Source organism: Daktulosphaira vitifoliae, unplaced genomic scaffold (genome assembly GCF_025091365.1).
Source record: "Daktulosphaira vitifoliae isolate Bord-2020 unplaced genomic scaffold, ASM2509136v1 Scaffold_1, whole genome shotgun sequence".
NCBI classification, from domain to species: Eukaryota; Metazoa; Arthropoda; class Insecta; order Hemiptera; family Phylloxeridae; genus Daktulosphaira; species Daktulosphaira vitifoliae.
In genome coordinates, this window is record NW_026099572.1 from 14,499,965 (window position 1) to 14,517,680 (window position 17,716).

Genomic DNA, 17,716 nt, shown 5'->3' on the forward strand with positions numbered 1-17,716 from the left:
TTTTGACTTTATTTTATTTATACCACAAAAAATTACCATTAAATAATATTTATTAGGTTGACAGATAACAAAATGAGTTATTTTTTTAAACATATAATGAATACATGAATATATATATATATATATATTGTGTAAAACAATTCATTTAATTGTTAGACTTTTTTTTTAATTTTTCTTTAGGCTTGCTAATTTTGGATTTGGTGAACTTAGAACTCTGGGCTTCACGTCTAAAAATCAATAAATTTTTTGGCATAGTTAAAATATTTATTAATGAGTATTTGAGTAATCCAGTTGCTTAGGATATATACTGGCGGCCAAAATTATTAGATCACCAAAGAAATTCGAATTAAAATTTCTGTTGATAATTTTTTGCAGGTGAATTATGTTTTCTTTGAATCTACAGCAATCATGTTTGTTAATATTATAATAATATTTAATAAACCAACAAGATATCAAATCTTATTTGAAAAAAATCTTAAAGTTATTGTGTGATCTAATAATTTTGGCCGGCAGTATATACTGAAAAAAATAATTTTTACTTGCTTTATACTTTCTAAATTAAATGATAAGTTAATTTTACCTATTTCAACTGGATGACTCATTTAAAATCAATGATTTTGAAATACAAATTATCATTGCATAAAAAATTTCTTTACTAATATTTGACTGAGAAAGTAATGGGTATTTCAAAACTATCAGAATAATTAAGAAATGTAATAAAACTATTGATAACAAAAACTAATTTTGTTTTAGGAAATTTCAATTTATTTAGAAGCAAATTTAAAGTAAAGAATATTTTAATGAATTTTAATCTTATTTAATTAACACTGAATACAGATGGTTGAGTAAACAAATTCTTATTCAATAAACAGGCGTTTTTTTTTTTTAATTTACCATATACATTTGAAGTTGACAAAAATTTGATTTCCTTTCATTTGAATTACTGTACTTACTTGATTTTCTAATAATCTAGAAAGTAAAATTCAGCAAAAAGTACGTACTCGATCTAGTTATTAAAAATAACAAAACAAACTATGCCACTATATTACCACCACAATTTAAGATAATGTTTAATCATAGTAAAATATTTACAACTAGAGTATTTCGCAAATATCTATATAACAAGCCATACATTTTTAAATAGGTATAGAGAAAAATTATTTTTAAAATCTTATAACTTTTATAAATACAAAATGTTTTGACAAATCTATTTTATCCAGTTTTAATTATAAAATTTAAATTTCACAAAATATTTTGTGTAAATACACACATGTAAACAAAACTGTAAAAAAAATTTCAAATCTTACTCGTCATTTTTAGATGTGATTTGTTGATCTCTTTCTAAAATTGATAATTGAGAACGAGTAATACGTTTTTTTAACATGGAATTTTCTGCATTTGGATCAGTTTCAACATGTGTTACCTTTGGAAGTTAAAAAAAATTATTCTTTAATTCAGAATTTAAAAAAAATTATCTTAAAGGACAAAAGATAAATAAATTTTTTAATACTGACCTTGGATTTTAATGTTTTAGTCTTAGTTTTTATTTTATTTTCATTGTCTGTTGTTTTAATGGGTCTAGTTTTGTTTATTTTAGGTGAATTAATTAAATCTGATGTATCACTACTATAAGTTTTTTTCTTAGTGTCTGCAGTAGATAACTTAGATTTTAGTTTATTACTACTTGATGACATAATTGTACTATCAGTAATAGAAAGTCTTCTAGAATTTTTTATAACTGAATCATTAACTTCTGGCTCTATGTAACTAGCATTACGGCTCATTGAACGAGTCATCACTCTTTTGGAATCAGTAGATTCATTTGAGCTTGTAGATGAATCACCACCATCAGAATCCAATCCTAACATAGGAATTTTTATTTTTTTTGCCGGCGTATATAATATCATATGTCTTGGTGTACCTGCAGCAATTGGGGAGCATTTTTCTAATGATTCAGACAAATCACTGCTTTCAATTGACTCTTGATCAGAAAAATCTTGATTACATTCTGTGATAACTGTTTCATTATTTTTTAACTTTAAAGACTTTTCTGGTGCTTTTTTTGATATTTTTTTTGTAGATTTTAAAGCTTTTTTTAAAGCTGGATAAAAGTCATTTTTATTTGGCGTTTTATCATCAGAAATAATTAAATTCATACTACAGCTTCTTTTTGGTTTTTCTTTTACAGTTGAAAATGTTAAAGCTGGGCTAGGTTGCACTGATTTTGATCTTCTAGGAGTTATAATTTTTTTTTCTGGAAAATCAACTTTTAATTCAATATTTTTAGAATATTTTTTTAATTTAGAAGATGCAAAATTGAACTTTGATTTTTTGACTAATTGATAATCTGATTCTAATATATTTTTTTCAGAACTACATGGTTCTTCTTCTGGAATTTGTTCTAGACCAAAAGCAGTTTTTTTAGTATATATTGGTTCTCCTGGTGTTAATGATTTTGAACGTTCACTTTTTCGTCTTGGCTGTGCAAGATCTTCCTGATTTTTAATTTTGTTTTTTGATAGTGAAATTCTTTTTTGACGATTGTTATCATCTACCATACCAGAAAAACGAAAAAGATTTGACGGGTTGTCTGTAATAATTTGATTGACTTCTTCAGTACTTTTAGATTTAGATCGGGTTTTTCTTGTAGCCAATTCAGGTGAATCTATGTTTTTTGAAATTATTTTATCACTAGTAATAGAATCAACTTTTGAAACGATAGATTTGAAGGATTTATGAGATTCCTTTTGATCATGTAGTGGTGTGTCTGGATATATGGGTTGTTTTAATTTACATTGAATATTTGCATTCTTAGTTGGGGACATTTCTAAAGTTTTAGAATGTACACTGTCATTAATAATTGATATATCAACTGCTTGATCTTTTGAACGTAAATAAGATGAAGACTTGGTACGCTTTAAAGGAGTCATTACAGATAAATATGATTCTTCACTTGAAGCACGTACACTTCTTCTAGTTTTTCTAATGGGTTCATTATTAACTGATTTCATGCTAGAAATTTCATCAATCAATGCATGTTGAACAATACTGTCAGAGTTACCATGTTTTGATGTTTTTAAATTATGTTGACAGTTTAAATTCTTTGAAAATGAAACTTCTGAAATAGTTGATTGAATTAAACTAGTACTGGCAATAGGCAAAGTAACTGTTTGAATTTTAGATAATGATTTAGCACGTCTTGTACGAGATGGTATGATTTTATTAACTGTATTATCTTTAATTAAATTACTATTATTTAAAATTTCAATAGCTGCATAATTATTTAATGAGGTATTAGACAGAGATTTAGAACGTGTAGAGCAAGATATTATATCTGAGTTAAGAAATTCATTCTCAATTATACTACAATCATTTTGTAAAGATTTTTCTAAAGCATTATTACTTTTAAAATATTGATTATTGGTATCCGATACTTTTGTATCATGTTGATAATTCTCATTATTTGGAGGAATTTCTTTAGTGTTAGTTGTTGATCTATGATTTTCACTTGATTGTATTGTTGAGGAGAAACTAGATATAGATTTAGCTCGCTTTGAACGAGTTGCATTAGAATAATTGATTTTGCTATCGGCACTAGAAGCACGCAAACTACGTCTTGGTTTTTTCAACACTCTTACATCTTCATATGAATCTACCACTTCATTAAATTTGTTTTTGAAGGATGTAGATGGACAATTTGATACAACATTTATGGATTTTTTATCTCTGTATATAATAGAATTTTCTGATTGTATGCTTGAAGATCTGGAACGTGTATTGTATGTTTCTATAAACTCATCTGGATTACTATCAGGCAAAGATTCTAGTTCCAAAATATCTTTTATCTCATCAACAACTTCTACTTTTTCTGATACAGTATCATTGTTTACTTGAATATTCTCAATTTGTGTAAATGAATTAGATTTAGATGATTCACTCACTTTCATTATAGCAACAGGTTGTTCATTTTGAAATGAGTATATTTGGCCAAACAATAACATGGGTTTATTATCAGAAGTATCTTGTTGACCAAATAAAAAATTACTTGGATTTTTTGTTATATCAGATGATGTAGGATTATCAATATCAGTTTTTCCATGTGACATATCAAAATTGTGATTTTTTGTATTAGTTTTTAGTTCGTTTATTAATTCAATATCGCCAGAAGTCTTGTTTTGAAGTTGAAGATTCATATAATCATTTATCCTAGTTTGATTTTGATGATATATATAACTATTACTGGTTTTATCATTTTGATGATCAGAATGTTCTTCATGAACATTTTCACATTCAATGATACTGGAATCAGCTGATTTTTCATCTTGGTAGTCAAATGTTTTTTTTTTTTCTAATATATTTGTATTGTTAAAAGGGAATTTTTCTTCATTTATCTCCATATTATGAGAACTTATATTACAATATTCTTCACTGTCATCTTTAATTGCACTATGTTTAACATGACTTTCTTCATAAAATTCTAAATCATTATTTGACATTTCTTGGGAATAAACATTTTCTTTTTCAATTACTTCATATTTATCTTCTTGTTCATCTACACCTACTTCATCAGTTTCTTCTTGTTCATCATCTACACCTACGTCATCAGTTTCTTCTTGTTCATCATCATCATCAATATCTACCTCTTCAATATCCTCTTCTTCAACATTTTCTTCAAAGTATTGTTCTGATTCTTCAGAGCAATCATATTTCTCTTTTTGAATAAATGATTCAGAAACTCTGTTATCATGAGATTTAAATCTACCATACCTTGTCATTTCTAATTCACTTTCATCATCAGATATGCTATTAACATCTATTGATTTTTGACTTGATGAACTGGATGGACAAGTATTATTACTAGAATTTTCATCTTCAGTATTTAAATAAACTATGTCATCATCTTCATTACAAGTATTCTTTGTTTCTGTTTTATAACTTAGTGTTTCATTATTAACTGATGAGCTCTCATTTCTTAATTTTTGAACTATATGGTTATTTGATGACGATACTTCAAAACAGCTCAGGATTTTATCATTACTTATTTGAGAAGTAGATTCACAGCAAATCAATTGATTTTCTAATAAATCACAAGAGCTTTTATCTACCTGAAGACTTAAATTATTAGTCTGACTATTTGTGGTTAAATTGAATTTTTCAACATCAAAAGTTTCTACATTATAATTTTGCAAACTATGGTTGTCTATTGATTTGTTTTCAGTGGTATCTACTTGCATAGTATCATAAACCATACTTTTTTTCAATCCATTATTATAAATTTCATTAATTTCTTCCTCATCTGATGATAATTCTACTAGTTCAATAACTTTAGATTTCAATTCAGATTTATGAGTTTCTATGTTTTGTGGGATGCTATCATTTTGTACTTCTTTATGGTAAAAACTATTTTCTGTTGTATCCATTTTTTCATACTCATCATGCAAAATTTCTTCATCTGACATATAATCCTTTTTATCAACTTCATAATCAACAGTGTCATTTGATAATAATTTACTAATTATTGATTTTTGTTCTGAAATATTAGTTGTCTGTTCAGAAACATCATTACTACTAACACTATAAAAACTCTCATTTCCTTGGTTATCATCATTCATAAGATCTACACCTATAGAACTGCATCTATAAAAAAGTTAAAATATAAAATTATACAAACAAATATAATTGAGATAAAATAATGCTACATTTGATAAATAAAAAGAAAATGTATACATTTTGATTAATTGTAATTAAATTTAAATTACTTTTTGCTATAACTGTTTTCTTCATTGGGCAAACTAAACCTTAATGTAGTTTTTGAAATAGGCGTATTATTACCAATTATCGATAATACATTTTTATGTTTTTTAGAGGATCCTGCAGTCTATAAAAAATAAACATTGGTTTAATTTTTATCATTCATTTTTATTAAGTAAATCAATTTTAATCATCAATATATATTTGTTTTCTTTTAAAGTAAATTTTATCAGACATAATTAAATTTATAATAATTATATACTTATTAAGTAGTAGGTTTCTTAAACAACACAAATTTTGTGATGATTTTTTAAATAATTTTTATATTAATGTTTAAATTAACTAATGTTTAATCTTTTTAATAGATTATTAGTAATGACATAGAATAGAAATCTTATCTTGTAATAATATATTATCTAGATGTTACTTGATACCCATTGTGAGCATTTATATGTCCCGTAATAAACAAATTGCGAGTTCTCATTACTAACAATTCAAATCTAAACATACCTTTTAATAGTATTAATCACTAGTTAGTAATGATTTCATAGTACATGATGATATTATTTATTATCAATACTGAATGGTTTTCTATTAAATTCACACATAAATTTATTTTGTTTTAAATAGATAAATAAGAGTAATTTTAAGAAGTCAGAAGTAAAGTATAACACAAATTTTGTTTCAAGGTAGATTCAAACAGCAGTATTTGTTTATTAATATATTGAGATATCAATTTTTTTGATATTACAATAAAATATTTGAAAAACTACTACTTTGTTTTACAATACTGGCATTTAAAAAAATATGTTATTTAGAAACCTATTAAGTACTACTACAAAACAAGTATAATGAATTTATACAAAGAAAATTAAAAATAAATATCTATTATTTTTATAGAACATATAGTTCATTTTCCATATACCTTTAAGATTGATGAATAGCCAACAACTGGAGGAGAGGCTATTGATTTTCCTACTAAAGGAGTATTAAGTATTTCAAGAACCTGTTTTCCTATAGAACACACTTCTGTTATTTTAGTATTTGGTGGACTTAAAATGCAATCTTGAATTTTTCTACGTTTCTCCTTATTTATCTCAATATCATCATCCTTAGGAGAACGTTTACGTGAATTTTTTACTGAATCCACAATCTCTTCATTTCTAAAAAAAAAAAAATTAAAAAAATTGATTAATTAAAAAAGTTTACTCCTTTTCTCTTAAAGTATTTTCTTACGAATGTTTGGAAAATTTATTAGGAGAATTCCATAATTTTATAGTGTTTTCTTTGATTTTGTCAATAATATTAAATGATTTACCATCAGAATTGATACTTTTTAACACAGTATCTGGAATAGAAACATGCACATTATGTCAAGCTAATAATTAACATAATAATAATAATACACAAGCTCAAAAAAATATTTATACTATAAAAATTGATTAAATACAAATAGTTAGACTATGCAATAAAAAATTTGAGCAATGCTATTTTTGGATATTGGTCGTAAATATCTGTCTGGTAGAGTTAGTATAGTGGTGATCTAATGGTCAAAAAAAATTTGATTCGAAATTGATGATAATCACCATCTATAATTTATCTTTATTTGGAGTTCAAATAAGTGTTGACGAAATTTCTTAGTGTGTAGTTTATCTATTTATATTTAATCAATGCTATAACACAAAATTATTAAAAGGTTTCAAAATTATTAAATTATTTAAAAGCCAGTATCTGCTTTAAATAATGTATTATAAGCTTTAGGTTAGCTTTCTTTCTAGTTATAGAAAAATAAATGTTTTGAGCTCACCATTTTTTAAAACTAATTTTAGCGTTTATTTTTACTTGTTGATCATTATAACAGAATACTTTTTCATAAAAATAATGTTAAATTTTTTACTAATTTTGATTATTTGAAATTTATACTGTTTTTTAAGACATTATAAATAAAAAGTAAATAAATAACATTTACCTGTTTTTTTATATACATTTTTAACAGTTAAGTTACCATGAATTTGAGAATTTATTTTTGGTAAAGTTTTATTAAAACCGTGAACTAATAAACTAGTTATCATTAAATCATCATCATATTTTATTTTACTGTTTTTTTCAAAGCTATTATTTAATTCAACAGCTTCTGTGTACCTATAAAAAGAAAATTCAAAAAAGAACAACTCTGTTTATATGTAAGAATCATTAATTTTTTTCTACTGTATTCAATTAAGATAAAATTATACTATATATATATATTTATAAAAAAAAAATTGAAATTACCTCCCTCTTTGGAGTAAAAATAATAATTGAATAGAAAGTGATTCTGGGTCTTTTAAAGTTTTTAAATAGTTTAAAAATACATCTTCTTCCAATTCCCACTGATAATTTATTAAAGACCTTAGTTTATTTACTTCCTTACAACCTACAATAAAAAAAGAAAACTATCATCATAAATTTTCAACATATATATTTAATGCTTACGATTAAAAAAATATTCAAGTAAAAATAATTTTTCTTCAGGATGTTTTGTTTGAATGTAATGAAGAGCATCAAAAATTTGGTTGTTCATTATTAACAGATTTATGTAAAATCTAAAAAAATAATAATAATAATGTAAAAATAATAGTATTTATTTTTTAAAAAACTACAATATTTATTGGACATTGTAAAGATTAAATAAATAAAATAAGGATCAATTAAACTTGAAAACAAAATTCAATAAGAATATGTATTGGACTATGAAAATTAATGCTGCATTTATATAGATAAGCAATAAAAAAAACTTAGTTTGAACCTGGGTATCATTTTATTTTAGTTTGGTAATATTTTACTTTCAACAAAAGGATTATTATATCTGTTTTTAATAAAAATTGTTTGCAGTTAAATATATTTTAGATTAATATGTTTGTGAAAAATTAATATAATTTTAGCATTTTAATTAATAAATTAGTTGCTCTACATTTTATGAATTTAATTATAAATAATTTAAACTTTACTTGTGATCATCTTCATTTTTTATGTTAACACTAATAAGTTTCATGTAAAACTGGGCCCAAAAATATTCTTTTTTAAAAACGAGTAATTTCATAACAGTCCAATGAAACCATTCCCATGATTTATTCTTAGTTTTTTTTGCCCAGTCTTTATCACTTGACAAAATTTCCATAGCATCCTAAAAATTATAATAAAAATATTAAATAACTTAACTTTCAATTTTTTTTTTTTACTAAAATACTACTAGTAATAGAAACAATCTAGATTTGTAAGTTTAATAATCTGGACTTTAATGATTTTAACTTCATAAAATTTTAAGTGATTTCACAATATAGTTTATTACTACTACAATATAAAGGTTATTTTTTTAATTACCTCAAACATGTCATGATCTAATAGCCAGCTAGCACGACAAAGACTATTTAAAATTTTATTTTCAACATCAAATTCAATTGCAAAATTACACATGCGGTTTGCGGTTGTTTCATCAAGGCTGAAAAAAATTAACTATTTAAAAAAAATGTAAAAAGAAATATGTTATTTAAATTTTGGAGTTAAATATATTTTCCCAAACTAAGCCAGTATTTAGAAAAATTATGTACCATAAATGTATACACTTACTCTTGAGTAGAGCAGACATCAATTAAAAAATAAATAGTTATATAATTTTTCACTTGATCAGAAAGTGCAGCATTTAAATAAATTCTTAATAAGCATTGAACATTTGCAGGAGGATACATTCCTTTGGTTGCTTCACCACCTTCATGTTGCCATTGCTCAATCAGCTTAAATCCTTTTTTTTCATGATTAACAACAGCATCTATCAAGTATAGTTGAGAATCTCCAAGTTCAGTTCGTCTATAAACATCAAAATATTTTCAATTATTTAAAAAATTAAAAACTACATTATATCTTACCTCTGATTAGAATAATTAATTAAAGATTGAAAAGCACAATGTACTGTTGGATGATCTACATTTATATCTAAAGACTCTGGTAAGAGACCATAATTGAGGAAACAAGTAACTGCTTTAAAATATTGTGTGACTAGGCTCAGTGTAGAAACACGATAAGAATAATCAACTGAAAAATTTTTTTTTTAATTAACTTAATTACAATAAAAATTTGTAAATTATTATTTTATTTTTGGATTGGTAAAAACATTAACTAATGTAATAATGAATGAAATATATTAATCCTAATAAAAACAATTTTTTAATTTACATTAAGTAAATAGAGTTTGGATATTTTTATTTATAAAATATAAATATAATAAACCTAATGCAAGTATAAAGTTCTAACCATTGGTAATGTGAGCACCATAAGTATTGTGAAGATCTTCTAGAAAAATTTTAACACACTGCATTTGAGATAAACAATGATTTAGCATACGTTGACTTTTCTTGTCTAATTGGGTACCAGAATAATCAAATAGAGGTACACCTAAAATTATTTTTATGAAAATGATTAATTATTATTTGTAAGAAATGATTTAATAACTTACATAGCTTATCAGCAAACTGTTTTACGACCATTACATGTTTCCAGAGACTTTGAACCAAGTGTAAAATAGTAGCTTCACTAGATGCATAGGTACCATTTTTCCATTCTTCCGCACAAGAGTTTAATACAGACATCATTTTATTTTCAACCAATATTGAAACTACAAAACTTCTTTGATCCGGCTAATAATAATTAAGAAAATTACATATGCAATAAGTTTTCTTCAATAACTAATTTAATAAAAAAGTAAAAGTCACATTTTGCTTAAACTATTTTTACTGTGGTCATTAAATCCAAATATAAGAACTAATTACTTCATATTATTTTAAAATGCACTATTTCCAAAGTTATTTATTATGAAATTAAAATAAATAATCTATCATTGTAATTAGAGCTGGATTAATTAAACAGAACCTTCAGAATACACCATTAGATAATTTTAGCCCTTACAGCTCATTATACATGATCATGTTTCCAAACAATTTAATTCTTATACTATCAGGTAAAATTTTAAATTTAAAAAGTGCTCTTAATAATTCATCTGAAAATGTTTGCATAACGTTAATTAAAAAAATCTATTTTTACATTTGGTAAATATTCAATGACTAAAAAATGAATTCAAATAAGTTCATGAAAAAAAAAAATATAGTTAAACATTCTATAACAATATAACAGTTTTATAAAATGATAAAAATAGAAAATGTACAGATATATTTATGTCTTTAGTGAGACATTATTATATATGTAAACATTCTAAATAATAGAACAAACCTTGAAAGCTTTAAAACGTTTATCAGTTTTAGAACATTTTAAATTATTAGAAAATTTGTAATCATATAATTCTTAAACAAATGAAATGGTATTATGATGATGAAATTATACTATATGTAATAAATTATTATACATTGACATAGCAAGAATTTCATGATAAAGGGGCCCTAGTAAAAAATTAAGTAAAATTAAAACTATATTAATAATATTTTTAATATAGTTTTAATTTTACTTAATTAATTAGCCACAAGTGGTCAATTTTTATTATATACCTAGTAAAAAAAAGTCTACAAAATTCCAAATTTTGGACCTTTTTTTTGCTTGTCCAATTTTATAAAAATGAATATTGCTGTCAATGGCTATGTCACTATTATTACAATAATAATAATAATAAATTAGTATTATATAATAAACAATTATTATATGTGTAAAACAATATATAATATTATTCACAAATAATTTAAAAATCATTTTATCATTATTGATAAACTTTAAATATGTTATACACAGTAAATATAGATGACTAAATTATTATTCATATTTAATATCGAAATGCAATTTTAATTCAGAATTCTAACTACAATTCAGTGCTGGATTATAATGTTTTGTAATATAGTAAAATGGTTAAGTCCTACTAAATTAAGGAAACTATTTTTTTTAATATTAAAAATAATATTAAATATTATGTAGAACATTAAAAAAAAACTTTCATTTGCATTAAGTTATTATTCAAAAAAATGTCTGATTTTTCTCGTTTTTGAGTGAAAAGAATAAAAAAAATTTTTTTTTAATTATAAGTAAAAATTCAGAATTTTATGAGACACCAATGTTGGGAATATCATTAATGAAGAAATATTTAAAGTGTCTTACCATATTAGTTTCATTTATAAAACGTGCAATAATTATTGGTTTAGAGATATAATGGACTATTTGTTATTATTAATATTAAAAATAAAGAAACAAACTGAGGAATTTAGTAAAAAAAAAAAAAACAGGATGTGACCAAGTGATTTTATTCACTTAATTTTTAGTCTTTAATTTAAGTATAAATTATCTTACCATACTATAACAATTGTAGTCATCCGATTTATCCCAAAAAAAAGGTTTGAGGTTAACTTCTAAACATTGATTAAAAACTAAATTAGGATTAATCAACATTCTCCAATTTTTTTCAAATAATTGATCTAAAATTTTTTGTTGCACTCCAGTATGTTTTAGTCGAACTAATTCAGTATCCAATAAACAATCACATTCTAAAAATTTTTTAACATTACATTGTATATGAATTTGAAGATGTAAAAATACAAAATGAGATATCATAATGATATAGTTATAATTAAAAAAATATAATACTATAACATTTAATTACCAAAATATATAGAAGAAGGGTAGTACAGTTCTTCGACATTACTCCTGAAATTACTGCCAAATGGTCTTAATGTTTTAGTAGAAATATTAAAATCCAAATAATTTACATTATTTGGTAATTTTACAAAACTCGCATAAGAGTTTGAAATTTTAAGATGACTGATATTAGATGGCATCTGTGCTTTATACCATTGATTAATATCAAATAAAAACATACAAGATTCTGGAAATGAATCAACACTTTGTCTAATTTCTAATAACATAGCAAATAATCTTATTTCACAATCTTCATCCATATCTTAAAATTATAACAAAAAGCAGCTGTTACACATTAAAATTAGAATATATTATATTTTAAATATTTTGAATGATATATTAACAGTTTTATAAGTTGATAATTGTTGGAATTTTGGTTAAAATTTTGATTATTCAATTTTGGGTTACTTGAATATGAAAAAAATTAGTAATGCACACTGTCATAAGTTAGGGGAAATAATACCCTCATATATATATATATATTTATAANTATATATATATATAGGTATTTGAACTTGGAATATAAGGAGAGTAGATCCTCTATAAGGTAAAAGTAAATTTTTGGAATGTTAAGTATTACTTATGAACGTTAAGTGTTCATCCAAATCAAAATGTATAACAAAATTTCATCCAATTAAATAATTTATAATATTGTATTACCAGTTTCATCTCTAGCCATATTTACATTGCACACAGATGATACAGATATACACTTTCCAATACCTGTTTCTCGTTTCAATGACATTTCTAATTTTACACCATTACCTTGATATACCTATATAAAGGGAGAAATATAATATGTAACATTAATAATAAGTTTACACATATAATTATAATTAAGGTTTTGATACAGCAATCAAAATATGCCTATTATTTGTGAAAATTCATATTTCATGTTTTTTTTTCAGTAAAAACTGCTTTACACATAATTGAAAAACAAACAAGTCCATTAATTTGACATGGAGAATAAAAAAAAACCTTTTTTATTGTTTAAATTTGGTTTTTTGTCTTCTAAATTTTTTTAAAAATGGACATATTTAGTTGCTGTACCCTACTTTTAATTCTACTTACACTATAAGCAAAATTTCCATTAGGCATTATATTACGATGCTCATAAGTTAATGCAATCATAGTTGCATGTGGTAATCTAGTGTTATCAGACTGAATTACCCAAAGGTAACATAAGTTATTAGGATCATCAGAGGGTTCAAGAAATCCAATATGAGACACAGGCATACTGCATTTGGGTTCTTTCAGAAGATAACTTCAAAATAAAAGTAATTTTTAAATAAATATTTTTTTATGCATATTTAGTTATATAAAAATCCAATCTTAAAAGTTATTGCTTGTACCAGAGAGGATAGAAAAACAACTACATCCTAGTACATCAGAATTAAACTTCAATACCTATAAACTAAGGCTTGACACATTACTGATGTAGCTATGTAAGCTGCCTACCTAGTATATATAGTAACCTAAAGTATCAAAATAATTTGATTAATTTTTTTTTCTTACATGGTTCGCATACTTTTACAGTCTCTAAGTTGAAAATGACCTGTAGAATAACCAATGGCAACAGTATTTATTTCTTCAACAAATAGCAAACTTGAAACACTTAAATTTAACTTGCCATTATACTGTTTTTTACAATATGCATAAAAGTTTTCTTAAAAAATTAAAATTAAAATTAAATATTCATGTTTTTAAAAACTATACAACAATGAACAATATACCATTAATAAACATAGCTAAATGACAATCACTATCATCACTCATCTCTTTAACTTCTTGACAATCTTCATTTCTACCAATTATAAATAATTTACTTGGTCTGCTTTCATTTATGACTATTTCATTGTGATTTAATTCTAAAATAACGCATTTAAGTTAAAAAATAGTAAAATTTTGAAACAATTTATAAAAATATAATATAAATAGCTTTCATACTTTGTTTAATATGACTATATCTTAAATCAATAGCATAAACAGCACCTGTTGACATACCAACCAAAAGTATAGTTGACATCATTTTGAATTCATCACAAAGTCGATGATCATCAAATGACTCATTTTTAATACTTGATATGTATGTTACCTTAAATTATTACAAAATAGATAGTTATATTTAATGAAATCACAAATTTTATTTATTTATAAGTACCGGATTCGGCAGCTCAATACAGCGTACAGTTGTCAAAGTGGGAAGTTGACATACATATAATAATCCTGATGATTTAAATGAACAACCCACCAATAAAAAATGCATTTTTTCTGCGTCATGATTTAATTCATTAACATATGTTATCTGGATCATTAAAAATAATAATAATATAATATAATTCATAAAATCTACATTTGTTGGTTACAAGGAAATATAATTGATTGAAATAATTGGGATTTAATATTTAAATTGTATTATTTAACATGCAACATATTTCATTTTAAAAATGAGATTAGAAGAAAATTCTTAAGGAACTGTTAATTTATTCAAACTTGTAAAGAAATATTACTGACTCAAAATCAACATTTTTTACTTGAAATTTAAGCTTAAATTGTTGTATTTTTAAGAGAATAAAGAAATAATTTTTTATTTATGATGTATAACTTGAATAAAACAAAAAATCAAATTAAAAAAAAATCATCTTACCCTTAATGACTTATCTTTGAAATTATCTCCGAATATTCTGGATGACACTATTGATTCAAGTTGTTTAGAATACAAAATTATATTGGCTTCAAATGCAAACCATGCATACAATCCATTATTAATCAATCCAGTCAATTTACTTTTGTTAGATTCTATCAACTGGGCTGGCAATTGGTGTGAATTGATAACTTGCATTACTTGTTTTAAAGAAGACATTCTTAAGGATAATACTATCCCAATCGAAAAAAAATTTATATGACTAAATAAATGAAATCGTATGGCTTTTTACTTTTAATTTATTTTTTACATCACACACTTTAAGTATTAAAAGTAACAGTAAGACGAGTTCAACTTTATCACTATTAGACTAGCAGAAATTGATAGTAAAGTATTCTGTTTTAATTGAGATATATATGAGTTTTTGATTACTTAACATTACAGAATTTTAATCGTTTAATTAATGAGGATTAAAGGATATTCCACGATTGAGTTCTTATTAGAAATGGGAAATTATCGATAGTTTCAATTATCATGAAAATCGATATTTAGTTTTTGGACTATCAAAAGTACACCATAGTAGATGAAATGACCTAAGGATTCTAAATAATGATAGGAAAATATAACACTATCATATAGAACTTTTATAATCAGCCTTGTGCTCTTGTTTTCTTATGATAAATTGTTAATACGGTATTATTTTAATTTCTTAAAAAACTTATTTGCTTTACCAAATAAGAAGATAAAAAGTTAAAAAAATATCTTACTAACAGTGGTACACAATTATACAATCTGAAAAAAATCGATAGTGTACACAATTGATAAATTACTATCACTAGTAACTATTTATTGTAGAATTGTTCTTCATAAAGCATACTATGTACCATAACTGCGGCAATAACTTGAATTGTGATATGATTAACAATTGATAATTCTTACCAACTATAATATAATTATATACCAACTCATACTATCAAAACTCCTACAACTTCATTTAAAGTAAGACAACAACTGATCGATAACAAATTTTGGATCAGAAGTTATTAACAAATTAAAGTAATGAGTGTATGCTGCTATTTCTATTACTAGTCTTTTCCCGATTGTACTTTTCATCCCGTCTACGTATACAAATGATAATAACTTCCGAAGTACTGGACCAAAAGTTGTTATCGACCAGTCATTTTCTTAATTGGATAATTTCCCTATTTTATAAGCAAGTTAATTATGTGAGTTCCCATTAAAAAATAAAGTTGATACCTCCTTAAGTTATAAGAGATGATTCCAAAAAGTAATTAGATGATAAATTAAAAAATCTATGCAATTAAAAGAAATCAATATTTTTTTTTAATATTGTAATTTTGTAAGTAATCGAATGGTTCATGATAAATCAATCACTTTATATAACAGAGTTTCATTTGATTTGTTTGTAATCGACCCTGTTCATTTTTTAAATTTAACTCCTGAAAAAATAAATTTGTTAGTTTATTTGAGTCTATGTAACTCGAGGGAATGGTAGATTTAATTAGTGAGAAAAAGGTATGGGAGGCTGTGGCATCAATGAAATAGAATAAAGCAGTAGGGCTAGATGAAGTGCCAGTAGAAGTATGGAAAATATTAGGCGGTGTTGACATAAGGTGGTTAAAGGATTTTTTTAATAAAATCTTATTAGAAGGGAAAATTTCAAATGAATGGAGGAATAGTATTGTGGTGCCGATATTTAAAGGTAAAGGTGACATACAGGAGTGTGGAAATTATAGAGGCATAAACCTTATGAGTCATAGTATGAAAATTTGAGAATAGGTAACAGATAAGAGAATAAAAAAATGAGACGTCTGTATCTAAAAACCAGTTTGGATGTATGCCTGGTAAGTCAACAATAGTGCCATTATTTTGTGTAAAACAACTAATAGAAAAGTATAGGGAAAAGAAGAAAAAGTTGTGTATGGTATTTATAAATTTGGGGAAAGCATGTGATAGAATCCTAAGATAGGTTTTCAAGTGGGTATTAATGAGAAAAGAAGTATCAAAAAGATATATTAAAATAGTAGAGGATATATATGATGGCACTTGTACCAGGGTAAAAAGTGTGGGAGGAGTAACAGAAGGTTTTCAGGTAAGAGTAAGAGTGCATCAAGGTTCTGCTTTAAGTCCTTACTTATTTTCTATATATATCTTATTTGTCTCAACATCATTTTTAACCATTCCTAAAAGCTGAGCTTCCAGTTTTTTTTTCAGGTGAAACTAATATAAGCGTGTTAAAAAACGCTTCGATGCAAATCTTTAGATAGTGTTTAATTTTAAAAAATTGGTGGATTATTCCAAGAGCTACATGATCTGCTATTTCCTTATTAATATCCTTAATGAAAAGGGGATTATTAAAAAATGTTATTTCTCATAAAAAAATTATGTTGATCCATACACTTTTCAATAAGTTATAGCATTATAAAGTTAAAAATGTAAAAAATAAAATCGAGAATTTTTACACAAAAATAGCATTTGGTAGCCATTTTCACTACGAAGACAAGTCCAGAGATCAAATTTTTTTTTTTCATAATAAAGTATATTATATTATCTTTAATTTAAGATATATATAAAAGTGTCAGACTTTTCGGAACATTTTCAAAAGTCAAGTTAAAAAATTAATTTTTTGTGAAAAAG

General features: G+C 24.4%; 1 protein-coding gene across 2 annotated transcripts; it reads right to left on the reverse strand.

Moving 5' to 3' along the window:
- Nucleotides 1-32: 32 nt before the first annotated feature.
- On the reverse strand, nucleotides 33-15,574 carry LOC126910388 (protein ELYS). Of its 2 annotated transcripts, none has more exons than XM_050692927.1 (24): nucleotides 15,062-15,573; nucleotides 14,576-14,719; nucleotides 14,362-14,509; nucleotides 14,148-14,282; nucleotides 13,930-14,080; nucleotides 13,486-13,678; nucleotides 13,075-13,189; nucleotides 12,380-12,676; nucleotides 12,070-12,263; nucleotides 10,241-10,421; nucleotides 10,039-10,179; nucleotides 9,654-9,819; nucleotides 9,358-9,594; nucleotides 9,112-9,229; nucleotides 8,739-8,914; nucleotides 8,224-8,333; nucleotides 8,023-8,164; nucleotides 7,721-7,893; nucleotides 6,988-7,099; nucleotides 6,677-6,914; nucleotides 5,760-5,878; nucleotides 1,515-5,637; nucleotides 1,308-1,423; nucleotides 33-227 (listed from the first exon to the last, which is right to left on the reverse strand). In XM_050692927.1, exons 1-24 carry the CDS (start codon nucleotides 15,275-15,277, stop codon nucleotides 146-148), a joined length of 7,827 nt encoding a protein of 2,608 aa, XP_050548884.1. In that variant the 5' UTR covers nucleotides 15,278-15,573; the 3' UTR covers nucleotides 33-145. The 2 variants fall into 2 exon arrangements, with proteins under 2 accessions (XP_050548884.1, XP_050548885.1); XM_050692928.1 differs by lacking the exon at nucleotides 33-227 and adding an exon at nucleotides 825-969 and having other exon boundaries at nucleotides 15,062-15,574.
- Nucleotides 15,575-17,716: the final 2,142 nt, after the last annotated feature.